Genomic DNA, 27,993 nt, shown 5'->3' on the forward strand with positions numbered 1-27,993 from the left:
TGAGTGTGGGGCAGGCAGGGAGCTGGCTGAGTTTCACACATGCCGTATTTTCTCCAGCTCTGCTCAAAGCAATCCTTTTACAATAAATACTCTGAATTTTTCATGTAGCTAGTTGAGTACATCAATTTTTGTAATATCCTATTAGTGCAAACTGGCCTTATACAGCATCAGAGTCCCTTTGTGCTGGGGGGGGGAGGGGGTGTACACATAGGAAACTATTCCTGCCCCATATAGTTTACAGTTTAATACAACCAATGTTCCCCATAAACTGAGCTTTTGGGCATCTGCCAGGAGAGATTCATATGCCATCTAGCTGATTAGCACAGCACCTAGAGCCTTTCACAGCCAGCAGCATGTGTTTGTATTAGTGGTGCACATCTGCACATGACCTGATGCATATAACAAAATTTACTCTATACATGTATGGCAAAATTAGCGGGAACATTGTACACAATCAAAATAAAAGAGTTATTATTCCCATTTCACAAACAGGGAACTGAAGCACACAGAGATGACATAGCTTTCTCAAAGTCACACCAGAAGTGTATAAAAGAGGCAGGAATTTAGACAAGATCCCTTAGGCAGCAGACGGAAAGTATAGTATAAATACATAACACAGAACATTTGTCATGTCGTTCAGTGGCAGTGCTGGGCATGCTATTTTTTTTAAATGTGCTTAGTGTTCCATTACATGGCACCACTATTCTAAATTGTAGTGTATGATAGAGTATTGTGTTTGTGTTTTATTTTTACCTAAGTTAAAATTCAGAGATTCTGATACGTAAGCAAAGATGTTCAAATCAGCAATCCCTTTATTCAGGACACTTTGTGTCAATGGCAGCTGTTACCAATTCCAGTAAAGGTCAAATCAGGATACAAAGTATAAACACCTCTTGGAACAGAGAAGACCATATTTATATAGTTATTTTGAAGGTTTCATCACAAATATCAGTATTTTTCCACGTGGGCACACTATGCTCCATTTTCATGTGTATGCTGTGATTAACAGGAATCCTATGCTCACCACATGGAATACCAGGCTTAAGTACAAGATGTTTTTTATACATTTTCAAAAGCTTCAGAATGGTAGCCAAGTTAGTCTGTAACAGGAAAAACTTAAAAAACAACAAATAGTCTAGTAGCACCTTAAAGACTAACAAAACATGCAGATGGGATCATGAGCTTTCGTGGGGACAACCCTCTTCTTCAGATGACTGGACTATCCTGAGCTTTCATGGGCACAACCCACTTCTTCAGATGAAGTGGGTTGTGCCCACAAAAGCTCATGATACCATCCACATGTTTTGTTAGTTTCTAAGGTGCTACTAGACTATTGGTTGTTTTTTAAGTTTTTCTTTTACATATACATGTAATTCTATAGGACTATGGTGTCCAGCCAGTTCTGAAGCAGTAGTCATTATAGTGCAGGGGTGGGCAGAAAGGCCTCAGCAGACCAGATCCAGCCCAAGGAGGCCCTGATGTTTCCCCACCCCCAGGGCCAAGCAGGGCCTAGGGACAGCGGAGTGCGTAGCACTTACAGTCAACCCTGGAAGTTGACTCTAAGCCCCGCGTGCCTGAGGGCAAGAAGCAAGAGACTTCCCGCTCCTCCAAGCCAATCAGGACTTGGGGGCAAAAGGGAATGCACAGTGGCTATTATAAGCATGCCTGAGGGCAAGGAGCAAGAGACTTTGTGCCCCTCTCCTCTACTGGCAAGCCAATCAGGGCTTGGGGGTACAGGGACGGAATGTGTGACGTCTCCTCCTGCCCTAGGAGGGGCGCAGCACTTCTAAGCACTGCACACTCCTTGCAGGACGGGAAGGATGAGAGGAGACTTTGCATGCTCCCGCTGCCCCCAGGCCAATCAGGGCTTGGGGGCAGAGGGAGCACATGAAGTCTCCTCCCTCCCTGCAAGGGGCTCAGCACTTAAAAGTCAACCACCAGTTGTTGTTCAGCTGGCAGTTGACACTAAGCACGTCACTTCCTTGTAGGGCAGGAACAGGGATCAAGGGACTTCACATGCTGCCTCTCCCCAGGCCCTGATTGCATGCAAAGTCTCCTCCCACCACCAGAACCACAGGTACCTAAAGGGAACGGACAGCTGTTCAGAACTTTGCACGCTCCTCCACCCCCAGAGCAATCAGGGTCTCTGGGTGTGGAAGCACAGAAGTGTGCTGTTCCCGCCTGTGGCGGGGTGAGACAACCCCGCCATGATCCCCAGCTGTGGGAGGCCCAGGAGGGTGAGAACACCGGCGCCCATGCCACAGAGGAAGCAGCCGGGAGGAGTCTGGAGCCACTGGGCAGGGAAGGAGATGGGGCCACGCGGAGAGCATGGACCCCGCACACCAACACAGGCGGGGCGCAGGAATGTGATGTCACGCCCCCCCCCCCCCGGATGCATGATGTCAGTTGAACACCTGAGGACTCCCGTAGGGGAGGGGTTAAGGCTGGAGAGTGGGATGATGTCATCCACAGAGGCTGGGGGCAATCACATAAGAGGGACACATGGACAGAAGAGGGACAAAGAGGAGCGGTACGGGGTGGCGGAAGCACAGAAAGGAAGGTGCAGGAAGGAACCTGTGTAGGGGAACCTGGGGGCGGGGCCACAATGAGCACTCAGCATACTGGGGAGTTGATCCCAGGTGGCGGAGCTAAGCAGTGGCCCACAGCAGGGTCGCAAAACTTGCAAATAAACGCGTTTAGGGGCAACACCCCCATCTGCTACCGTAGGGAGTTTACCTCCCTATGTTAGGGCCCTGGGTCGGGGCCCAGGAGAGTGGGTGGGCCCGGGCCCCCCTCTCCGCTGCCCAAAGGCAGCTAGCGAGACTCAGCCAAGTTTGGTGGATCGGCCCCAGGACAATCATCCAGTACCCTTCGTCTAAAATGTATGGTGATGGGATGCGGGGCAACGCATAGTTTAATAAAAAAGTTGTAATTGGCATAGACTACACGTGTAGACGCATAACACCGCCCCTCTCGCCTGAGGCCCTACGTCTTCTGGGATGGGCCAGGGTCACTTCAAAAACTTCTGAAGTAGCCCCCAGTCAAAAACTATTGCCCACTCTTGCTAGGGTGGCTACTGCTATAGCAATCTAGCCACGCTCAACTAGCTAAGTAGCCACATGTAGCTAATGGCTTGCATGTTGGACACCACAGCTATAGGACCATGTTGCATTTATGTGCACTCCAACCATGGCAGGGGACTATAATATGGAGAATATTGATGATATCCTATTATGTGGCAAGGACCCAAGCTTGTAGCTTTAAGTTTTTCTGTGTTCACCATCCTAACACAGTTTACTCCCATTCAGAGTACAAAACAGAACAGTATTATAACCAGGCTACAAAGGGTTTTCCAACACCACTTAATTATAGATGGGTTCTAGTATAGATTCCTTGGCCTGTATATACAAGGAACTTTTTCAAACCCAAGAACAGTGGTATTTTAAACCAGGCTATTGGCTCAGAAGACACATTTGAAACCACAGTAGTAGGAAGAGTGTTTGACTATAGCTCCAAAGCTTAGTTTTTGCTTACAAGTTCCCTTGATGGTTCAGATCCAGCAGTGTCAGCAACACTAGGGCTGCATCTAGACTGGCAAGATTTTGCGCAAAAGCGTCTGCTTCTGAGCAAAATCTTGCCACCTGTCTACACTGGCCGCGAGTATTTGCGCAAGAACACTGACTTTGTACTGTACAAACTCAGTGCTTCTTGCGCAAGTACTCTGATGCTCCCGCTCAGGGATAAGCTCGCTTGCGCAAGTATTCTTGCGCAAGAGGGCCAGTGTAGACAGCCAAGTTAATTTCTTGTGTAAGAAAGCCCGATGGCTAAAATGGCCTTTGGAGCTTTCTTGCACAAGAGAGCTTCTACACTGGCACGGATGCTTTTGCGCAAAAGATGTCTTTTGCACAAAAGCATCCATGCCAGTGTAGATGCTCTCTTGTGCAAATACTTTTAACTGAAAAACTTTTCTGTTAAAAGTATTTGCGCAAAATCTTGCCAGTCTAGACAAAGCCTAGGAGTTTTAATATATACAGAGCATGGATTGCTGCCACAGTTTAGTATGGTGTTCTGTCCCAGCAAGTCTACTCTAGTGATGTTGGCATGTAACTGCTTACATGATTAAGCAATAATCTAATTGGTTCATCAGTTAACCCTAATGGTTACATGCACCCCCTCCCTGCTGCCTCTGTGGCAGAGGTAGCATGGGGAGGGAAGGCAGGAGCCATCTGCCCCCCTGGACTGCTGCCTACCCCCCATCTCCCACAGAGGGAGCAGGTTGAGGGGTGGGAAAGAAGGGTTCCAGTGTTCCTGCAGAGCCTCCTGGCCTTTTGTGTGATTGCCTCTGATACAGAGGCAGCAGCAGAGCGCCAGGGGGAGAGGCAGGCAAGAGCCAGTACACACAGGAATCGGGCTTTCAAGCCACCTCCCCGAGTGTGTCAAATTTCATGGAGCCACCACTCCCCCCTCCCACACCCACACACTTTCTTTCTATCAGAGGTAACAAATGGGAGGCTGGCGGGAGCTGATTACTCAGCAGTTACATCTTCACACAAACATTTTTTAACATCCCTGGTCTATTCAGCATGTTGTTAAAAATCCAGCAGCAGTAATAGGTACTGCTAGGATTTTTTTTAAAGGAAGTTACTCTAGGGCAGACCAGCCAATCTGCAGATACATCTCACCTGGGGCAGAACTGCAGGAGCATGACTCTTTATAGTACAGCTGAGCCCATAACATGGATTAAACTCCATAGTCCAGGATGAACCTCTCTGGTCTGGGAGTCTCTGGGCTGGCGATGTTGCTGGATGAAAGAGTCTCACTGTCTGGGAGCAGGGGCCAGATGGGAATCTGGTAATAGAGGGGGCCAGCAGCTAGGAGCAGAACGAGTCCAGCAGACATAGGGGTGGGAGCTGGGAGCCTGTCTGATGCTGGCAGTGGAGCCTAGTGGCCTGAGTCAATAGTCAGGAGACTGGTGGCCCCCCCATCCTCCTGGAGAGCCCAGAGGTCAGCAGCAAAGGGGCCAGGCTTGACTTTCCTTCGTCTGGAAAATTCCCTCATTCAGAACACATCAGGTCTTGAGAATGCAGGACCAGCCAGGATGGTTCTATCTGGAACAGAACCAGCTCTCTTTCTGATTCAACAGAGCAGAAAAGGCCGCTCTACCAGTAGAGGCACAATGTGTATCACAATTTGGGGGAGTGATTCTCAGGAAGCATGGCTAGCTGCATCCCTAGTGGTTTAGGCACCCATTCCAGCAACAGGTGTGTTGTGCATGAATTTGCTCATGTGCTTTCTCAGTTCATATGCAATTAAATTGGGGATGGGCTTGTACCATCAATTTAGTGTCAGTGTCAGACCTTCCCACAACTCACCTGCTTGCAGAAGCAGGCTTTTCATTACCGAGTTAGATCCCAGTGCTCTAAGCTCGTGGATATAACCTTAGGTCCACACTGAGCACCAATGCAGAATAGCAAGGGGAACAGTCTATACAATTGAGGTTTTAGAATCTATCATCCCCAGAATCTCAACACAATTTTAGGGTGCTTCACAGGTGAGATTTTAGGTTGAGACTATCTCTAACTAGAACAAAGAAGTTAGCATTGTTTTAAACACCTCTCCAATACCTATGTTAATAAGAATGTGTGAAAATGGTGCCTTTAAGCTTTGTTCAAAGTCTTTGGTAGGAAAGGGAACTATGTTCTATACAGCAAAGTTCTGCTGCTACAGATGGGGGAGGGGGAGGGTGAGGACAAGGTATGAATAAGAAAACCAATGCAATGTGTTTAGAATTCCTCAATGTGAGCACTTCATTTTCTGTTAATACTGCATAACTCAGAGAAAAATGCAAGGCACACTCACCTTGTACATCATTATCTACAAAGCTTAGGCACTATAAACAGCAAGAGGGAATATATAATCATAGTCCCTCACAGCTGCTCCAGCTTCACTATTTTTATCATTTGAAGCTTCTAATAGTTTCTCTGCAACCTCTGAATTTGACAGGTTATAGCTGTGGTAGGATCTGTCCCAGAAATAGTGTATACACTGCAAACTCACTCTTTGAAAGTGTCATAACAGAAGAAAAATCCTCTTCCCTCCCCCAAGTTTTAACATAAACATGGTTTCAGAAGGCTCACAAATAGGTATCGTACAATGCAAATAAACCTCTAATAATGGCACAGGATTTTTTTGTTTTAGGAAACTTGTGTTACTGTAGTTAATGCAGGAGTCAAACAGACTTATTATTCAGCCCAGTTACTTAGAAGCTCTGATACCCCAGAGTATAAATAACCATTACTACGAAGCTTGGATTCTGTTTTCAGAGAGCAGTCACTAAGTAAACACTGAGGAATCCCTTTGGAAAAGTACATCCTGAAAAAAAGTCAGTGTGTGTCAGGCAAATAAATGAGCTGCCAGATATAGTTACAAAAGCTTCTTGTTACTTGCATGTCCAGATCTACTATAGTAAGCAATACGCCTTGTGGTGTTAATCACAGGTGCTGAAGGGCTTCTAGGCCTTGTTCGGTATAGGAGTCATCTTTGTTTGAATCTGCCCATTCGCCAAAAGAATCCTGGAAGTGAACGTTTTTCTGTGTCGCTTGCATGGATCTTTTATCACGAGAGAAGAAACTAAACCTTCCAGAAAGGAAGAAAGACAAGTTAGGACCCAGTAGTTTGGAGACACTAGAGATAAACAGGATACATGGTGCAACAAAACTTAGAGCAAAAAAACTGTTTGCATCTGCAAGTTGAAGGCAGTGACACCTGATGGAAAATGTGTCAAGCATTATTCAAGATTAAGTCACTACCATCGTTAGCTGCTTTGTTACAGAAGCTTCAAAATAAGCTTTAATTGCTGAAACCTATAGACACATGCAGTCTTAATTTAAGTGTATTAGTTTAAAAAAACTACAAAAGGATTAGTTTTATGCCATAAACAAAGGAAATTGGCATCCTGCTTTTTTCCCACATGAAAACACTACAATCAGTGTGTGCCATAAGCTGTGCACTTGTGCAGCCACTCAGGAGAGATTCAAATGTGGCCCAGCTCATTAGCAGAGTGCCCCCTGCTAGATTTTTGTTCTTGCTAATGGTGCAAATTCACACATGCCTCAGTGCACATGGAAAAATTTATTCAGCACATGGATGGAAAAGAACAGTGACAACTGACTACAATATGCTTTTAAGCAAAAGAGAAAAATTAGACAGGGGAGAATAAATATAATAGTCACTAACATTTTAAAGAAATATTGAAAATGAATACTTTTAATAAGTTAGGCCCAGTTTCAGCACACACCTAAACATGGATGCAAGTGTTTTGTAGGATGAGTCATATTTAATACATTAAATGTATACATCATTTAACCACAGACAATGCATGGGTGCTCAATTAACGGTGCGTGTGAATATATACCATTTTAATAAGCCTGTGAACTGCAATTAAAAAATGCAAAGCTGGTACTACATAAAGTCAAATAGCCTTTTATTAATTTTCCTTGTTCATATGGCAGAGAAGTTACCAGCTGAAGCAAAATAACGTTATACATACAGTGAACCATATTCTAAAATGCAAAAAGTGTTCGTGCAATGTTAAAATATCACTGTATGTTGGGAAATGCAAAAGTTAAGGTACCATCTTCAGCGTTAACCACCATGCATATCCTTTGATTTTTTACGATGCTTTTTTTTAGGACTTTGTTCTCTTTATATAGTACCTAACCCAGTGGAGTCCTGGTCTACGAGTGGAATCCTTCGGTGCTACTGTAATATAAACATAACAATACTTCATTATGCTACTTCTAAAGTACAGGATAGAAACTAGTTTTAAGTGCACTCACATCCTACAAGTTAACTTTGCTGATGGGACCTTAATGTTTGCATTTCCTAACTTTTTGATTTTAAGTCTCCAGCCTTAGCATTGTAGCATCTTTCCATTTAAATTACCTATGTGTTTTGAGAAAATGTATGTATCGGCACTACCTTACCACTTTCACCTTGGAGCTTGCAAATTCCATATGCTGCATCTGTTTTTGGTTGGTTGTTTTGGTATTGTTTTTTAAAATGCCTGATTCAAGTGCTGCTGGCAAAAGCCCACTGCTTACTAGGGCTTTCCTCTGTACATATTTGTTCCTGCATTTTCAAGTGTTCATAACTAACAATTTTCAAACTTAGTAAAACACACTCTTCAGTGAATTTGGCTGCATTTACATGCTGAGTTTAATGGTTCAAAGTTCAGCCATCTTAATTACTCTCAAATTATGAAGTAGGAACATGGGTATTTTATATATAAAACTTTATTCTAAATCCAGCTGAAGAAATTTTGGTAAAATTTAAAGTGCTGTTGGGCCAAGAAAGCATGGAAATGCTCAGTCCAAAAGTTGAATGTTTAAAAAGATTTCAAATTATCATGAAAAGGGAAGAAATTTAGAATGAAAAAAATATTTCGCAGCCTTAAGTACAGTGGTCACTTAACAGGACCATCATAATAGCAGTGAAAATTCAACTAGAGCATTAGCATTAGGCAATGACTTCTTTTCATACAGCCAGGAATATAGTTGTAGAACTTATTATAAGTATACATAATCTTATAGTTTGGAGCATACTACATAGGAGACCAAAATCCACAGTTAAAATGTTCTCAGACATGTAAATGATGGCCTCTAAGTAAACACTAGGAGTTAAAATATTGGACGCTATATTCTGTAAAATTAATTTGTAGCAGGTTAATAAAATGACAGATTTAAACAAAACAGGCTTAGTAAGCAAAATTAACAGATGTTGATTAAAATGCTCTTATTAATTTCTTAATGGGTAATGGACAAATTGGTTTATCTTAGTAATATTAAGACAAAGTAATGGAACAGTGGATTCAGACAGTAAAATTAATATGTACTGATTGATAATTCTGATTGGCAGCTTTTGAGTTTGCAATCCCATCGTCAGCCAATGAGAATCCCACCAGCATCTTAAATTAAAATACATGAGGGTCATGCAAAAGAAAACCACAGTGCAAAACATTTTAAAAATTCCTACAAGGGACACAAGTCTTCTTATTGGCTGCAATGTGGGATCATCTGGAATCAATCCAGCTGCTACCATGGGCATTATGGCTGTAAAGATCCTAGTCAGAAAAGTACAGGCACAGAAGAGATAAGACATTCCATAATAGACAGGTAAACAAGATACATAGGGTTACTTTGAAAAATAGGGTTACACATGGAAGTATCAAAGGATAGATGGAAAGAGGAAAAAATTGTGTTTGCATCATCCACAACAGTTGCTCACTAGCACTTCTGGGTTAGAGAAATTAGTAATTAAAATCTTGTTACGTCATTCTAAATATTCATAACTGAGAAGTCACATTTCTACCATGATGCAGCACACAGCCTTGGTGTAATTCACTAAGGGGGAGCAATGCAGAGCATGAGACTACATTGCTTTTCCAGTTACAGGTTTGAAAAAAGACACATACATAATGGTGAAGTGAAGGATTAAGGTGGATGATAAGAAATACAAGCAGTGCTCTTCTTCCACTAGCTACGGATTTTCCATGGATGTTGGCATAGGAAATAGGGTTAGAAATGATTGATTTTAAAATTAAGGGTACTGCTAGTGACAAAACTGATACTGTCAAGTTTTTTAATAACACATCTGAAGACTTGAAATATACCCCATTGTATTTTACTTGGATAAAAAGGGCCCATATGGCTGTTCTGACAGCTCCTGCATCTATATACATGCAGAAATGCTAACCACAGGTAGCTGTGACACTGGTTTTAAAACCTTATAACTCTGCTAGAAACATTCATCTAGCTCACTTGCTAGAATGCAATTTTTATAAGCATCCAGCCCTTTTACTGCATGTCATTCCATTCATGCAGCTTAGAGGTACACTCTGAGTGCTGAAAAATCCTGAGCATGAGAGGGTACTTGGGCTACTTGCTCTGTATAACGTGGCCCATGTCAAGCCACAGGTCCATGGCTCAACAGGGTTGTGGATTTGTTTCAAGACAGTTGATTAGGGATAGACAGTTGCTTTTATTAATCTCACTTCGTCACTACTATTACAGGCTTAATATTGCCAGATGGTTACACAGCTACTACAAAGTTATACAAAAATCAGCATAGGAAAAGCAATGCATATAAGAGTAACAGGCACTTAGAAATGCTTACGCCCATTTAGTCTGCGGGAAGTCTCGTTCTGGTCACCTTGCACCCGGCTGCAGTGGACGTGGCTCCAGCTATGGGGATTCAGGACACCCTTCGAGGTCTAGGTCCCTGTTGAGACTCAATGGGCATGGGGCTTTCTACACTAGTTATGCTACAGTTGTTTACCGGGTGTACATGTACCTGGCTCAACGCCATTCTTCACACACTTATGAGCTGAGACAGACGTCACACTTGTTTACCACTCAGTAGTTTCCCAGCTCAAGACATGGGTTAGACCTGATAAAGCCCAGCTGCTGTTTGGGCTTGCAGCATCTCACACCATGCTAAGCTGGGTACAGCAGGGATGGAAACTTCCATTCCAGGCTTGCTAAGTTGCAGGTCCCACATATGACTTTCATGTGAGTTCACACAAGGCATCTTTGTCCATATCTCCAACACCTTCTGCTGTTCTAAGGACTCTCCTCCGCAGACACGGTCAATTGTGGCCAGTTTATTTTTGTGCTGTGGACTAATGTCAGTGAAGGATCAAGTTGAAAACCCCAGAGTCATTTTACTTGTGATCTAACGCATGTTGGAACTCTTCCTAACACAGCTGCCATAGTTGCTATTCTTGGATTCAAACATACATTGTTATACCATTAACCATCACTGGGACTTCTAGTATTACACACTGTTGCCCACTCACAAGCAGCTACAGAATTCAGACATCAGAACAAGACATAAGACTGCTTCAGGCATTATCACATTTGTTTGTTCAGTGTACTCAAAGAAAAGGGTCTTTGCTGTACAATGTACAAACAAAACAGAGCCAGCATTTTTAATCCCAGGGCTCGTGTGTTTTCCCCATAAGTATCTCCTTGTGGCTGACATTCTCTCATCACATTCAACCATTTAGAGGAGTAGAGATGAGCTTAATAGTATATCAAGGTGGTCTCAAGAGATCAGTATCCCATTAATCGAGCATCTAAAAATTAAGCTCTAACCCCAGGGAGAAAAATATAGATTTCAGAACTTCTATTTCCTTTAACTGCATTTGGAAACGGCAACTCACCATTTGTAGGAGCAAATTGAAGATGACAGAGAATGTGCCTGATGTCCTTAAAATACTGTATTCACAGTGATGTGTTTTGAAGAGGCAGACATACAGCTCTTCCTAAGAGAATGGCAATAAATCTATTTACTTAGTTAGGCTTTCTTGATAGTCTGAAAACAGGAATAGGAGCTAAGGATGTCAGAGTTCTAATCCCAGCTCTGCGTCTTTTCCAAAGGAGTAGTAGGGTCATGTTTTTCATCTGTTACATCTTATCCCAGTCCTACTGCAGGTTTGGAGATGTTACAGTAGAAACGTATAGTTGAGTTGTCCCTTCATAGGTTTAAGTAAGTGACTTGGTGCCTGATTTTGCAAGGTGCCGAGCAGTACGGAGCATCCACAACTTCCACTGGAGTCAGTGGGATCTGGAGCATGGGAGAGACTTAGCACCTTGCAGGATCAGATCTTAAGTAACATGACTAAGGCTCCCTCACAGCCACAGTTGTGTCTCCAAGCCCTGCAGCATCACTAGGGAAAGCTGAGGATTCTCTTCTATTACTTTGGCTGCACCTTTTTCCCCTCTGCTTCCTCCACTGTAAAATGGGAATAATGGGATTTATTTCCTATTTAGGCAATGAAATGGACATAGTCTCAGGATGTTGAAAATGTTCCTGGAGCAGGATAAGGGATAAACTGTATCCTTAACTCTCACTTGGCCAAGAAGCAGCTGGCTGACAGGCTGGGCTAAGTTACTACTTCTGGTACCTGAGTGGGTGAGTCGTAAACTGAGAGCCACCGAAGAAGACAATGAAATGGGGAGGGGGTCTTTTACATCCCTTCAGTTTCCTTTCATTTCAGACAAATCATATACACCCTCAGCATCTGCTAACCCTGGACTAAAGATTTGGAATGCTTCCTAGTTTGGGACTGCAGACTGCTCCAGCCTTGGAGAAAAACTGGTGCTAGAACTTCAGGCACTCCAGCCTTGAAGCTGTACATAAGTTCAAGACCCATTGTTATCCCAGTTAAATTAAAATAGGGAGAATAATTTCCCCGAATTTAACAAAAATATATAAAAGAAAGGGTCTTATTGCCTCTTTATCCCCCATTCCCTTGCCACACTTGGAAGAAATGGGGGAGGAAGAGAGCACAATGTGTTGCATGCCAGCTGACAAGAAAGCCAGTTCCCCGGTTCACAGCCCCCTATCCCAGCAAGAATAGGCCAGGGGAGCTCTATGCTCAGGCTGACATTCAAATGTTAAAAGAAGTTTTTGGAAGATGGGAACATGTAAAAACAGGGAGTTTAACTTTTACAAATAACATTAAAATAGTGGTGGTTATCCTCTTGCCTTTCCATTTATAAAAAGAAAGATCTGAATAGTTGTCTAGAAGCTTTCCAGAGCACTCCAGAAAAATCACTGATCAGCTAATAAGAGGTAAAACCCAGCAAGACAGCTACTCCAATGCTATTCATGCCATGACTCCCTGTGCTAACTCTATGTTAAAACTAAAGAGAACCAAAGAGAAGCGTGTCTAGTTACCATTGCTACCAAATGGGCTCAGTTTACACTTCTGTTCCATTTTTGCTCATGATAAACCTAATCCACAAGTTGCAGTCACGACTCTTCTGGTTATATGGCCATTCCCCACAAACAGGAAATCAGGTTGAACAAAATGAAGTATTGAATACAGCACAAAAACGGAACATTTACGATGGAAATGAATATATAAGATAAACCCACTAGTCCGAACAGGACATTCCCTACTTTTCTAAACACTTATAAGAGCATCATAACCATAATCGTGATCCAAATGCCAAACTCAAAGTACAATTTTCAGATACAAAATAAAGGATGGCTGAAGAAATTAGTTTATGGCCTGTTCTTGTGCACTAATAGCATGAGCCCCTACTTACTAGAGTAAATGACAACATTCCCAGTAACTTTACTGGAGTTTGGATGATCCCCTCAGGTCATCCACTGGAAGGCGCTATATAAATCCAGGCATGATTTTTATATGGAAGCTGAATGTTATATGTGTAGAGGGATAGGATGGGACAATGCAACTAAATAATAAAGTGTCATATCCAAATAGCTTATCTATTGTTGAAGCAGTTTATATTATTCACAAAACATAAAAGCCTCTTAGTAGGTTCAAAAACTAGTATCTGTTTGGAACAAACAGACGAGGGAGTGAGCTGACATTAATAGATAAACTGACAAATCAAGTGCTTTAATAATTCAGTTTTCTAATCCTAACTGCACAGTATTACTACTTACTAGGGATGTTAATTATCGTTAAAAATGTCAACCATTAATACTAGGTTTAACCGGTTAAGCTTGGAGCAACCCCCTACCTGTGGCACAGTAGACCCAGCTGGGCTGGAGCACCTTCCCCCTCCCCCACATCCACCCCGTATTGGGCAGAGGGCTGCTGCAGCACAGCTGGGCCAGCAGTTAACTAGTCACCCATGAGCATCGCCCGATATTGGTGACGTGGAGTTTACAGGTCTGGAAAAAAAATGGAGACAAGCCCCCTCTCACAGGGAAGTATCAGGCAAGCAAGGAGTAAACTCTGTGCTTAGACCTGATGCAGGTGTTCTGTATACAGGAAAATGGCAAGATTTGAGCCTGAGACTCAGATTCTCAGGATGCAGGAACCTATGAATATGGCTACTTAGTAATGGGAAGAGAAGGACACTGAACACCACACCCAGCTGTTATGTGCTTGAGTTTTTGTTTCTTTCTTAACCGACACATTCTACAGCTTTCAGGTGTGAAACTCAGAGGAGGTAGCTTGCCGATATTTTCCTGATGCTGACTCTGCTGTCTCTGCCCCAAGGAGTTTACTACCTAAATGTAAACAAACACACACAGGAAAAAGTGCCCAATATTACATTCCTAGTGCACCCAGATCTTGCACTGGACTCAGCTGCAATTTGGGGTGCCCAAGGAATGCAGGATCAGCCCTGAAACCAGACCACAGCCCATGGTGAGAAACCAGCAGCTCACTTTCATATGCGGACATGAATATCCTCAGAGCCTGAATCAGCTGACAAGATTGTTGCTAATAAAAGCAGGAATTTTAGTGGCTAACAGCTTGTTAGCTCACAGGCTGTTATATTCTATAGCAACATTTGCCTTCTACTCTTGAGTGTTATGAAACAGTAGTCAAAAAGGGAATATTAAAAATAAAGTGGGCTCCCCTGGTGTGAATTAGGGATGTTAAAAATCAGTTAATTGAATAGCCAATTATCCTCATGAATTCTTATCCATTACTCGACTAGTCTATAGTCCCTGGGGGTGAGGCCGACAGCCAGTGCACTCTGGCCTCTCCCCGAGGAGCCCCCTGCTACCCCTGTATCAGAAGCTGCAACAAGGGGTGCCAGGCGGGAGCTGATCTGCAAGGGGAGCCAGTTTAAAAAACAGCTCCCCTCGTGGACCAGCTGCCCGTCGCACGGGGTGACAGCATCCCCTGTCTGGGCAGGGTCTGAGCTCTGAGCCCTGGTGAAAGCCGGAACTGATCTGGGCTGCCTGCCCACCTGTCTCCTAATAATCCTAACAATCCCAGGCTCTGCTAACTTAAGTTCCACTAAGCCTGGGCTTACAATGCAATGTATTAGGAGCCACAGTAGGAGTAGGTCTCAGACCCTGCGCAAGCCAGGACTGAGCCAGGCTGCTGGACCAGCCTTCTAAAAAATGTACTTGCAAGGAGGGATGAGGGGGAGTAGGGGAGGGAATGCTTAAAGTCTGTAGTATTAACATATAAGCTTTTCCTTATCAGTCCATCGACTACACTATTACATCCCCAGTGTGAATCTGAATGTGATGGGCTGTAACCACCCTGAACTGGGGCTGCAGGGATTAAGCCTGGCTTCCTGGCCAAGAAGGCCCCACCCCATAGCCCTGCCCAACATGATCCTATTGGAGGCAAGATCTACAGGCCGGTGGAACAGCTCATCTGGGCTGAGTGCGGATGAGGGAGGAGTGCCATAGGAGCTCTTGGAGGAGAAGCACGGTGCACACAGATGCCATTTTCAGTCAGGTGGGAACTGCAGCAGAAGCCCCCCAGGGGAAAAGGGACAGAGCAGACTACAAGGGAGACACTGGTAGGAAGTGGCCCAGGGCAGGGAGGTGAACCCTGGGTACTTGACATCTTTTGGCTGAATTCCCCAACAAACTATTGGTGGTCCACTCCATCACTGACAGGGACCTGGGCTGGGACCCAGTGGAGAATGCATTCCTGGGTCTCCATACCCCCTCCATACCAACCCCTCAAGGGCTCTAACCATTCCTGGTACTATTGACTCTGGCTGCTAAGCCACACTGACTTGTGTGCAGGGACCTTCAACCTTGGGATGCACAGGGGACTGAGATCCAAGTAAGGAACCTCAGAGGCCCAACACCCCATCCAGAGAAGAGCAGGTAGGCTCACCCTGCGACACGGTACCATAAATGCAAATGCACAGAATACTTATTCTCCCTGTCGTGTGTGAAGGGAACCTCACCCAGATAGGCACCCACCCAGAATTAAATCAGTGCTATGTCCTGTTTTGTTTCATAAAAACCTATGAAATGTGTGTTCAGAGTATTCTTTATTATAGGCTTATTTCCAAAACAAGTGCATATGATATCACTAAATGAAGATTGAAGAGGGGGAGGAACAGAAACAGAAGTAAAACCAAGGCATTTACTCCAAGAAACATGCCCAGTTTGTGCTACTTACAGTCGTTTGATTCCAGATTCTGGCTGAGTGGAGGTTTTTGAATTAATTATTGATGTAGGTTGAGGAGATCTAGTTTCTTCTTCTGTTTCCTCACTTTAAGAAGAGAAAAAACCCACAGTTCTAGTTCTTTCATTATTCTGGAGAAATGTAGAATATAATGTGAAGGAGTTTTGTAAATTAAAAGAAACTAAGCACCTGATCCATGACCGATGAAAAGATTCCCATCTGATTTTAGTGGGCTTGGTTTAATAATCTGAACAAGTTGTTCAATTAGAGTGCCTTGTATTAAAGGAGGATATTGATAGAATAGGCATCACAGAAACTTGGTGGAATGAGGACAAATTAATGAGACACAGTCATGCCAGGGTACAAAATATATTGGAAGGACAGAACAGGTCATGCTGGTGTGGGAATCATAATATACGGGAAAGAAAATGTAGAATCAAATGAAATACAAATCTAAAAAGGAACACAAATGTTCCATAGCATCTCTATGGATACTAATTCCATGCTCTAATAATATGGATAAAGCAGTAGGGATATATTACCGATCACCTGACCACGATAGTGATAGTGACTAAGAAATGCGAAGGGAGATTAGAGAAGCTATACAAATAAAAAACAAAACTCAGTAATAGTGGGGTATTTCAATTATCTTCACATTTGACTGGGTACATGACACCTCAGGATGGGATGCAGGGATAAAGTTGCTTGGCACCCTAAATGACTGCTACTTGGAGCAGCTGGTTCTGGAACCCTCAAGAGGAGAGACAATTCTTGATTTAGTCCTAAGTGGACCAGAAGATGTGGTCCAAAAAGTAAATGTAACTGGACCACTTGGAAATAATTACTATAATATAATTAATTTTAACATCCCTGTGGTAGGAAAAACAATACAGCAGCCCAACACTGTGGCATTTAATTTCAGAAAGGGGAACTACACAAAAATGAGATTAAAAAAATTAAAACATACAGTGCCAGAAGTAAAATCCTTGCAAGCTATATAGAAACTTTTCACAAATACCATAATACAGGCATACCTTAAATGTGTACCCCAAACTAAAAGATACAGTAAGAGAAACAAAAAAGGACCACCATGGTTTAACCACCAAGTAAAAGAAGCAATGAGATAAATTATGTGGAGAATGGGTTAAAAACGGTGAGGTGGCAAAGTCTGCAGGTGATACTAAACTGCTCAAGATAGGTAAGACCAAAGTAGACTGTAAAGAGCTTCAAAAGAATCCCACAAAACTAGGTGATTGGACAACAAAATGGCAAATGAATTTTAATGTTGATAAATGCAAAGTAGTGCATATTGGAAAAAATAATCCCAACTATACACACAAAATGATGCGGACTAATTTAACTATATCCACTTGAGGGAAATCTTGAGAGTCAATGTGGATAGTTCTCTGAAAACATCCTCTTGTTGTGCAGCAGCAGTCAAAGGAAACAGAATGTTAGGAACCATTTATAAAGGAATAAAAGTAAGATGGAGAATATCTTATTGCCTCTATTTAAATCCATGGTACACCCACATGTTGAATACTGCATACAGATCCGATCACCTCATCTCAAAAAAGATGTCTTGGCATTGGAAAAGGTTCAGATAATGGCAACAAAAATTATTAGGGGTTTGGAACAGGTGCCATATGAAGACAGATTAAAAAGAATGTGACTTTTCATCTTAGAAAAGAGGAGACTAAGGGGGATATGAAAGGTATGGAGAAAGTGGGTAAGGAAAAGTTATTTACTTGTTCCCATAACATCAGAAGTAGGGGTCACCAAATGAAAGTAAAAGGTAGCAGGTTTAAAACAAATGAAAGGAAGTTTTTCTTCACACAGCGCATGGTCAGCCTGTGGAACTCCTTGCCAGAGGATGTTGTGAAGACCAGGACTAAGAGTTCAAAAGAGACCTAGATAAATTCATGGAAGTTATGTCCATCAATGCTTATTAGCCAGGATGGATAGGAATGGTGTGTCTAGCCTGTGTTTGTCAGAGGCTGGAAATGTATCACAGGAGAGGGATCAATTGAGGATTACCTGTTCTGTTCACTCCCTCTGGGACATCTGGCATTGGTCTCTGTTGGAAGACAGGATACCGGGTCTTTTGTCTGACCCAGCATGGCCATTTTTATGTTCTTATGGTTATGCATAAACTAAAAGGAACAGCAGGGGCTCAGCCAAACCCATTACAGTCAGTGGCAGTCTTGGCATCATCAGTGGATAAAGCCCTTACATTCTTTTAATTTACAAAAAAAAAAAACTTTAAAAACAACAAATAATTCTGCAGCACCTTAGAAACTAACAAAACATGTAGATGGTATATGAGACTTTTAATTTACAAAACTCCTTCATATTCAAGTCACCCATGTTAGGAGTTCTGTAACTCTCACATGAGGAGGATTTATAAGGTTCATCATATGCAGCAGAGGTGCCATTAAAAACATCAGTTTTCTGTGTAAGCTTGTCTCTCTCATCAACAGAAACTGGAACAGTAAAAGCTATGACCTCACCCACCTGGTCTTTCTAATAACCTGGGATCAACATGGTAACAATATTGCAAATATTAAAAACCCAACATTCATACGACCAAGGTACCTGCAATAGCTTCTTAAAAACTCAGGACGGAATATTGCTGTGCAGTACACAGCAATCCCTAGAGAGCGGCCGGGTGAGTTTAATGGACCCTCCCCCATTTGAGAGACACTAACCATGTTTTGTGTTGATGAGTAAGCGCTTGACTGACAGTTCAGGAGATCCCAGTGTAGTCACAGAACAGGTGCAGCACAGAGAACAGTGAGACAGGCTTCCCTCACTGATGTACCTCAAATGGCAGAATCAACAGAGCTCCTACAGGGGCGGCTAAGCAGTTCTGTCGTTAGGGCCCATTTAGTTCTTGACCTCTATGAGGAGGCTGAAAATCACTGGCTGCTAATGAGAATAGTTTTAGGGTATTGGCGCTTGTCCACTCGACACGGAACTGTGTCCACCACCTCACTGCACTTGGGCCACAGAACAGGCCTCAGATGGCAATGCATTTTTGGCACTAGCCATGTGCTGAGACAGAGGCTGTAGGTAATGACAGAGGGTTTTTTAAAAGCTTATGAAAAGAGTTATGGTTTGGAGGGTGGAACAAAAACTGTCCTGAAATTACAGCTAGTATGGAAAGTATGGATGTTCAATAGTGATTAATTGAATAGTCGTGTAACTGCACATAATATTAGAAGTTACATGACTATTTAATAGTCCCTGGGGGCAGGGCCAGCAGTCAGGGTGCTCCCAACCCCCACTCCTGAGGAGCCTCCTGCCACCTCATGCTGCTACCTCTGTATCTGGCTTCCACCTGCCACCCCACACTGCTGTCTCTGATACAGAGGCAGCAGTGCGGAGGAGCATGTGGGGGGTGGGGGAAGCGGTTTGTATGAGCTGATACATACGCACAGGGAGCTGGCTTGAAAACTGGCGTCCCGCATGTATCGGCTCCTGCCTGCCCCCTCACCCTCCACATTGCTACCTCTCTATCAGGATCCCCATGGCACTGGTTCCTGCTCCCTCCAGCACTTGCTTCCTCATACAGGGGGAGAATGTGTGTAGCTTTGGCTTGTTGGTTAATTGTGTACTCGACTACAAGTTGACATACCTAATAGAAAGTAATGATTTGCCCCTCATCTGACTTAAAAAACGGGGGGGGAGGGGTAAGATTTTTGGTTGTTGGTGTTTTAATTCCTGATCTAGAGTCTCTTACTCTATTTTGTCACCAAAAAATGAAAGGGAGTAAAGAGCAAAAGAAAATGACACATACACGCTGTCAACATTTTTGGCAAATATTTCCATCGTCAAAAGGCCATTTTCTGATAAAGACAAAAGCTCTACGCATTTGTTTGATATTCCCACTACTAATATATCTCCGGTTTGGGGGAATATTAAAATTAGGGATGATCCTGAAGCAAACTCTTCCCAAACCTTTGTGAAAGTTGAAAAAAGCTCCAGATATTGGATGCATATCTACTTTGTCTTACGGAAGCCAAGAATCAGCTGATGTTTTTACATCCAGCCACTGGTTTCTCTCTATTCTATATCTATTCTGTACCTCCCCAACTGTAGCACAATGGAAAAGGCACAGGTAGCAATTCCAACAGTGGGCACCAACATACCTCTTATAATATAAAAGCTCCTCCTGCAGCAAAAATACTTTCGACTTTAGTTCATTCCGCTCATGCAAGACATCCCGTAGCTCTTGCAGAGTAAATCTTGGACGGTTGGGATCTTTTAAATCCATAGCCATTTTCTCAGATTCAGAGAGATAGTCATCATTGCTGGGTTCTGTCTGGAGGATGAAATACAAGCTTGAATTCACTCACTGTGCACCAAGAAAGTTTTACCTTTTCCTTAAGCTATGTCTACACTGGCAGATGTAAAGCACTGCTCACAGAGCACTGTAGGGAAACCACTGTTGTATGTCCACCCTGTGTTCTTCGTGATGGCAGAACACATCCACAGTAGCAGCGCTTGTACCACCACAGAGCAGTGTGTTGTGGTAAGTATCCCACTGTGCAATTGGCTCAGGGTTTGGAAGGGTTTGCAATGCAGCATGGGGCAGTCAGTGTCACATGATGCAGGTTTCCCAATCCCATTGCTTCATGGTCATCTTATGGATTTTGACAGCTGCTTTTCAATAGAGTCATGGGAAAGGGAGTGTATGGGTGTGAATGAGGGCATGTGGGACAAGGAGAAGAGACTGTATTTTGGAACGTGACAGCATGCTTTCTTGGAAGTTTATACAGCAGCAGGAAATAACTGGTCCTGAGGCAAGGGGAGGGGAGGGGAAAACTCTCACATCTCAGCCCTCCCTCCCCCGGCTTTCCTTTGCACAACAGTCTCACAAACACATTTGGATGCCTGCCTCTGTGCTCACTAGCAGGAGCATTCCACCTGAATAATTGGCTCTGTGTCCCAGAGCAAGTCAGCACAGCATGCAGCCTGCCCCAAACAGCACTCTGAAATTGGATATGCACATGCTTGAAGGGCAGACATCCAAGTTCAAAATAAGGAGCTAAGGGAACCTGAAGGATTATGGGCCATTTCCAGAGGCCAGTCAGAACAGTGTTACAGGCCAGTGTCCACACTGGCACCAGAGCGTTGTATCCAGAGCACAGCTAGTGCTACACCTTTTGTCAAGGTGGTTTACCTAGAGCTCAGCGACTGTGGATTTAGTGCATGGTCAGTGCCTTTCCAGTGTGGTTACTTCAGAAGTTACAGGGTGGGGGCTGATTTAATCCGCAGTAACTTGCCAGTGTAGACTTGGACTTAGAGATGCAATCAAATCATCCATCTCTGCTCTTAACACTGATCAGATCCTCTATTACAAGAGCTATAAACATTAGAGAAGTGCTACATAGAAAGCCAACTCCTGCTTCATTGCTCAGGATTAATAAGATCTCCAGCAAGAATAATTCAATGGTAGGAGACTGCAGCATTCCTTACTGTGCTGGAAACTGCTGGAAGCTAAAATACAAGGGGATCTTTGGGGGTTTTAGGCTCTAAGATGGAGTGAGCCCTCTTTATTTCAGCTCCTCCGATGGGAGGAGTCCCAAGTGGGAGTCAACAGCGAGTAGGCCCTAAATCTTGAGGCCAATCATTAGTGCCCTGTCCAGTAGAATTAGGTTTTCTGCTTTACTTATGCAGAAGCCTGTATTTTCAGAAGTGACTAATGATTTGGGGGTTCCAACATTTTTGGACATCCAACCTGAGAAATCTCTAAAGGGACCTGATTTAGAAGGTCTGAGTGTTTCAGAGAATCAGGCCCCTCTAAAAACCCCAAAACAAACACTAAGTCTTTTTTTTTTTTTAAATGCAGGGTCTACATTTAACAAATTGAGGAAAGCAGGCCCTTTGCAAAATATAGTTAATCAAGCGTAGATATTTTAAAATAAATGACTCCTGATGCGTGGTTTGCTGAGTGTATTTCCAATCATAAAAAGATGCTCCTTTAGAAGATGTTTGAAGTTTCTCTGAATAGGTAATAACCTACTATTTTACTGTGGAGGCAGGAAAAGGGAATAAGGGAATTTGTGTGCGGCCATCTTGGTCTTGTTAACAAGAGAGCAAGAGTCAGGCTAAGTTTGTGGCCTGACAACGCGAGATCTGTAATTAGACGCTGCCTTCGCCTCTCGCCTCCATAAGATAAGGATAGAATGCTGACTCTGGTAGGGACCTTGAGATAAGGAGCATCTGGGTGGAACTAAATAACTGTTAGCCATTGGTGTTTGTAATGGGAAGGAGACTAATTGTTATTGTTATTATATTTAATAGACAGTATATAAACTGCTTCATAATTGCTTGTATTCGAAGATCTGCCTCGGGGGGGGGAGGGGGCTTCCCCCCTGTCTGAACCAGTTTTTCCCTTGCTGCAGCTCGTAATAAAACTGCCTCTGGCTACTTGTTGCTTACAAACACAGAGTGAGGACAATGTTTTCTTCCACATTACTAATGCCCTCGCTCAAGTCACACCTCTCTGGTATAAACACTAGGGAACCCAAACAACTGTAAAGAAGAGATCTACAGATCTGTGTGGAGTATCCCATATTCCCTGTAGGAATCAGAAGGATTGGATTTTTTAGTAGATCAGTTACTCCAATTATTCTTCTATATAATAGTTACATACAAAATTCACTCAAAGTTAGGAGATTTCTCCAGTTTTGATCCTGGATCTTGCAGATGTTCTGCTTCTTGTATCCTAATCTCTGAAGAACATGGGCCCTAACCTACGCAGCTGGTGTCTCATGCCTCTGTGAAGTCCTATCAAATTCAACAAGATTCTGCGCAGATCTGTTTGCAGGGCTGCACCGCAGAAGAGAAGAAAGCCATCATACAGTTGTATTCAATGACATGGGTTGACCATATAAGATATATGGAGAACATAAAATTGTGTTGGGCCTGTGTGCTTGAAATCAGGATGCTCTGAAGCAACTGAGAACCCTACGAGATCTGGGAAACTTCCAGGTATAAAATAGAAGTTGGAACGGAGCATGCAGTAAAGTATAACTGAAACGCAATAATGGTTGCAAGAGCTAAAGGGGCACCAGCACATTGAAACTGCATCACTGAATGGGCTGAGACACATGATTTCCATATTTGGACCGGATGAAGACACAAGCTCGCCTCCCCACAACTGGGATTTTAAGGAAGAGTACCAAGGCAGTCCAAGAATTTCCTGGCTGTCACAGGAGTCTGTCCAGCGGCATGAAGACTCCTAACTAGGTATCTTCTGTTCAAAATATAGCCTCCTAAATAGATATGTTGCTTTCAACACTCCCTGAACAAAGCAGATCAGGATCTCATTTCCCAGAGAAAGCTCTAAGTAAGATGCACCCATTTAGGGCCAATATAATAAAAACTATTGAGAACTTCTGTACTGCTATATACTAAATCTTCAGGTTTAACACTGAATTGATTGCAAAGATGCCACAAAGTAGGTCAGTATAAATTAATTATTTCTGTTTCAGGAACAAGAAACTAGGTCTACACTGTGCACCTTACAGTGGCACACCTGTGTTGCTGCAGAAGTCCCACCATAAGGTATGCAGTGTAGCTCTTCTTTGTTGGCAGGAGAGAGCTCTCCTTACGACAAAATAAAATCACCCCCAACAAAATGCAGTAGCTTTGTCAGAGAGAGCATCTTCTGCCACTAAAGTACTGCACACCAGTGCTCTATATCTGTAAAACATTTATTAGTCGGGGCATTTATTTTCCTCCACATCCCAGACCGACAAAAGTTTTACCAGCAAAAGTGCAGTGCAGACCTAGCTTTGGGTAAAAGAGTAAGTGACTTGCTCACAGAGCGATCATGTAGAGAGGATTAGAATTGAGGAATTCCTGGCTCCAGTCTCATATTCTCCTCCAAATTGCATGTCAGTCAGATAGGCTATACATAGTATTAGGAGTACAGTCTCCAGTAGAGTTAGTTACAAAATTAAATCCAAACTTTTTTTGCAGAAAGTTTCATATATTAAAATCTTCTAACTACTTCTAGTTCCTAAAAATATCCTGTGGCTTTAATTGGCATTAAACTCATGTAACAATTGAGGAAAATCACTGGTTTCTAAAGCCCTCTCTTTAGTTAGGAAACCTATGAGTAATACAAGTTGGTTATCAATTTTTCCTCTGAAAAGCACAACAGAGTGAGATTGATTAGAGTGAGGGATAGGTCAATAGCAGACACATACCTCTGAAAGTAGATATTCTGTGTTAGGATTATTATCTACATTGGGGAGAGTAAGATACATCCTGCAGGCCAGATCCGGCCCACCAAGCCACTGGATCTGGCCCCAGGGCTGCTCTATCAGAACCCTCAAGCAGAGAGCAGTCCCATACCACTTGACGTGGCTGACTGCTCCATGTGGCTCTCTACTCTGGGCACCATAGAGGGAAAGGGGAGGCTTTACATAAAGCAGCCAGTGGGAACGGACTGTGTTTGCTGGGTTCAGGGGCAGCACGTGAAGCATCCCCCTTCCCTTTCGGGTGCCTGGAGCACAGAGCCACTGGGAGCAATCATTCATTTTGAGCAGCTTGGGAATGAGGCAAGCAGTGAATCTGCCTTAGGGTCCTGCTGGGCTGCTGGCCAGGAACTGCCTAGGTAAGTACCTCCCAGACACAGCCTGCCCCTGGCAACTCCTGTTATTCCTTCCTCAACTCCCTGCCCCAGATCACCATCTTCTTCTGCTCCAGGTCACTATCCAAATTCTGTACCTCCTCCCCTTCTTTCCCTAGGTCTCAACTCCCTCCCAGGGCCTGCACCCGCTTCTGCCCCCTGTCCCCTTCAAGTCCCTGCATCCCAAGTCCCTGGTCACAACCCCCTCCTTCACCCAAACTCCCTCTCAGACCCCACACCCTCTGCTTCACCCCAGTTCCCTACCTTGAATTCCCTTCTGCACCCAGCCTCCATCCCAGACCAGAACCCTCCCCATAGAAAAGTGCAGTTCTTGGCCACTTGCCAAATTCTTGGAATGGCCCTCCATTAAAAATTATTGCCCACCCCTGTTTTACATGCTCCTAACTGACAGTGCCATTTTTTAGCAGGCCAGGAAATATGTAGCCTAGGGCTTCTATCCTCTAGACCAGGGGTGTCCAAACTTTTTTCAAAGAGGGCCAGATTTGATGAAGTGAACATGCGTGAGGGCCGACCATTTTGCCTGACATTCTTTGAACCATTAAAATTAAATGCAAATTAACTATTTTATGCAAAGTTTATTGCAAACGGCAAACGACATAACACCAACTATACATGTTGTGTCCAAATATATTTATAACTGATTTAGACCAACTGACATTAACTGAGATTTTACAATGTATTCATCTCAATTGAAAAAAAAACTTGCCTACACTAATGTGAAGGGTGAAACTGAGATCTGGACTGCAGTACACAGGCTAGGTCTGGTTCAAAGGCAGTCCCTGATCTCAGCAGCTGCGGAGTCCGTCCCTGATCTCAGCAGCTGCGGAGTCCGTCCCTGCACTCTCAGCCCCAAGGTAGAGGGCTTGCAGGGTCAGAGGCGGGCGGAGAGCGCAGGGCACGCTGGCCTCACGGCGGCCCGGGGGCAGGGCGAACCCGTAGCCAAGCGGGGGAGCGGGGCTGCGGACGTGCCCTACATGGTGGACTTTAGGACCGCAGCGGCCGCCATGTACGGCGGCGGCACGGCCGGAAGCGGCGCCAGTCAGAGGAGCGCCGGGGAGCCAGGAGAGGGGGAGGAAGCGGGGGCTGTCCCTGCACTCTCAGCCCCAAAGCGGAGTGCAGGGGCAGGGTTTGGGACCGCGGCGGCCCGAAGCGGCGCGCTGAGCGCGCCAGTTAAAAAAAGCACCGGGGAGCCGGGAGAAGCGGGGGGGCCGTATTAAATCCGACCGCGGGCCACATTTGGCCCGCGGGCCGGACTTTGGACATGCCTGCTCTAGACGCTTAACTTTATGTACCTGAGTAGTGCTATACAGTACAATGGGATTTCTCATGTACTTAAAAGTTCAGCATACATGCACCTGTTTGTAGGATTAGGATCAAAGTCTCCTAAGTCCGAACTGTGGTTGTTAGTGATGGAAACAGAACATTCTCACCATTTGGAGGGAAGAGGTCTAGTAGTTGGAATAGGGAATAAGAAGTCAGGAGTCCTGGATTCCATTTCTACCTCTTGCTCTAACTCAGGGTATGTCTACACAGCAATATTATTTCAAAATAACTTAGTCCGTGTCAACACAGCAGGCAGTTATTTCAAAATTACACTGAAATACTGTCAAGCTGGAGGACTTCTTAGTCTGACTCCTGTAACCCTCATTGTATGAGGAATAAGGGAAGTCAGAGGAAGAGTGCTCTATTTCAAAATAAGTGCTGAGTAGATGCTCCCAATTTCAAAATGAGCTACGCAATTGATGTAGCTCAGTTTGCATAGCTTATTTCGAGTTCAACCCTGCTGTGTAGATGCACTCTCATTGTGTAACTGTGATCTACAGAATGGCTTTTCCAGTAGGGGTCTCTAGTTTTGGGTACCTGATTTTAGACACCAAGGGTATGATTATTTACAGGTCCCAAAGTCTCACAAACTTCACTTGGGAATTGTGGGTGTTCAGAACTTCACAGGAAAAAAGAGGCCCTAAGCAACTAATTTCAGGGACTCAAGTACTGGCGCATCCAAACACAATTCACTTTTGACAATATAAGCCTGTCTATCTCCAGCTCACTCATCAACATAATAACCTTCACCCATTTCCCAGGGCTATGGGAAGGGTTCGTTAATGGACACATTTGCAGAAGTGCAAACTGTTGCTGCAAAATATTTAATTTTCCCAGCAAGGATGGAATAGCCACTTGAATGCTGGCTTGTCTCTGTTTATCAGAGCCTTGGATTCCATTAGGTTTCCTTATTGCACCCTAATGACATAATACAGTTAGCATGGAACACAAAGTGTTCCAAGGAAATCATAATGTAAATGCTTTTCCATACAACCACACCCATGTTGGCCACCTTCATAATTTCTGAGCCCATCTCAATTCTGCTTCCTTCCCACCCCATTCCCCAGACAAGTCATCTTGTTCATGCCTCATCTAAGTCAGCAGAGAATGACTTGCACAGAGCCAATGCAACAAGTTTACTCAGACCAAGCCAACATATCTAGTGCTATTTCCAGAGCAGACAGTTATTCCAGCTTTCTGCTTGCCACTGCAATTACTGCAGAACCTTCGTCCCAGCAGAAAGAATGGGGAATGACTGCAATTAGAAGAGATGCCACTGCCATGAAACTGATGAGTTACAGCAATGAGAAGAAAGCATCCTTTCTCTCCAGAGACTGAAGATACTTTCATGCTGGCTGGCTCAGAGCCAAGGCTGCAGAGTCCTGTTTACAAAGCTGGGTCTCCCAGCTGAATTAACAACAATGTAGTCATCTCATAGACTATTAGTACCAAGCTCATTCAATTCATTAGTAAAACACTGACCGTCACTGTCATTTTTCGTGGGGCCAGAACACCCTAAACATTCTCACATGCCCTGTTTTCCTCTGTTTTCTCACTTATTTTCCTAACTACTTCCCCCCTGCTTCCAGTTTCTCCCTCTCTGGCTGCAATCTTCTTCTAAGGCATTTACACCATGCTTGTGACCCTGACATTTCTTTGCCTCCTTGGAGGGGATGCTAATATTTTAGCTAGCATTAGACACTAAATAGGAAAATTCTTTAGAATACTGGTGATCAGGTTGCTTTAGACTAAGGACAACTGAAAACAATGGTGGTCCTTTGTACATGTCCCCTCCCAGCCTGGCTCTACCCTACAGCAAATGGAGAATTTCATTATATGGCAAGTTCCATAAGGGCATCATTAAGGAGACAAGATAAAAGTACATTTGCTCTAATGGGATGAATGTTGCTGCTTGGTTCTTCTCCCCCCTGCCCCGTACATCTGTTTTTTAATTCCTCTGTGCACATGCATGTGGGACTTCACCTTGATTCAGAATTACTCTCCTCTCATTATCTGTGCCCCCTCTCCATTACTCTAATTTCACCTGGTCACTTTGTAGTTTGGTGCTTTG

At 43.8% G+C, this 27,993-nt stretch overlaps 1 protein-coding gene across 8 annotated transcripts in view; it reads right to left on the reverse strand.

The window, feature by feature from the left end:
• Nucleotides 1-794: 794 nt before the first annotated feature.
• Nucleotides 795-27,993, reverse strand: part of RILPL1 (Rab interacting lysosomal protein like 1) — a 52,361-nt gene continuing 25,162 nt past the window's right edge. For 3 of the 8 annotated variants that reach the window (XM_075898534.1, XM_075898542.1, XM_075898541.1), the window contains 3 exons: nucleotides 20,083-20,255; nucleotides 15,926-16,018; nucleotides 795-6,636 (listed from right to left, as the gene is read on the reverse strand). In XM_075898534.1, coding sequence (XP_075754649.1) covers nucleotides 6,492-6,636; nucleotides 15,926-16,018; nucleotides 20,083-20,255 — 411 coding nt within the window. In that variant the 3' untranslated portion in view covers nucleotides 795-6,491. Of the gene's footprint in view, nucleotides 6,637-7,715; nucleotides 7,762-9,033; nucleotides 9,122-11,221; nucleotides 11,324-15,925; nucleotides 16,019-20,082; nucleotides 20,256-27,993 lie in introns of all 8 variants that reach the window. The other 5 variants (XM_075898536.1, XM_075898535.1, XM_075898537.1 and 2 more) reach the window with 5 other exon arrangements.

The sequence above is a fragment of the Pelodiscus sinensis genome, chromosome 15, assembly GCF_049634645.1.
Source record: "Pelodiscus sinensis isolate JC-2024 chromosome 15, ASM4963464v1, whole genome shotgun sequence".
NCBI classification, from domain to species: domain Eukaryota; kingdom Metazoa; phylum Chordata; order Testudines; family Trionychidae; genus Pelodiscus; species Pelodiscus sinensis.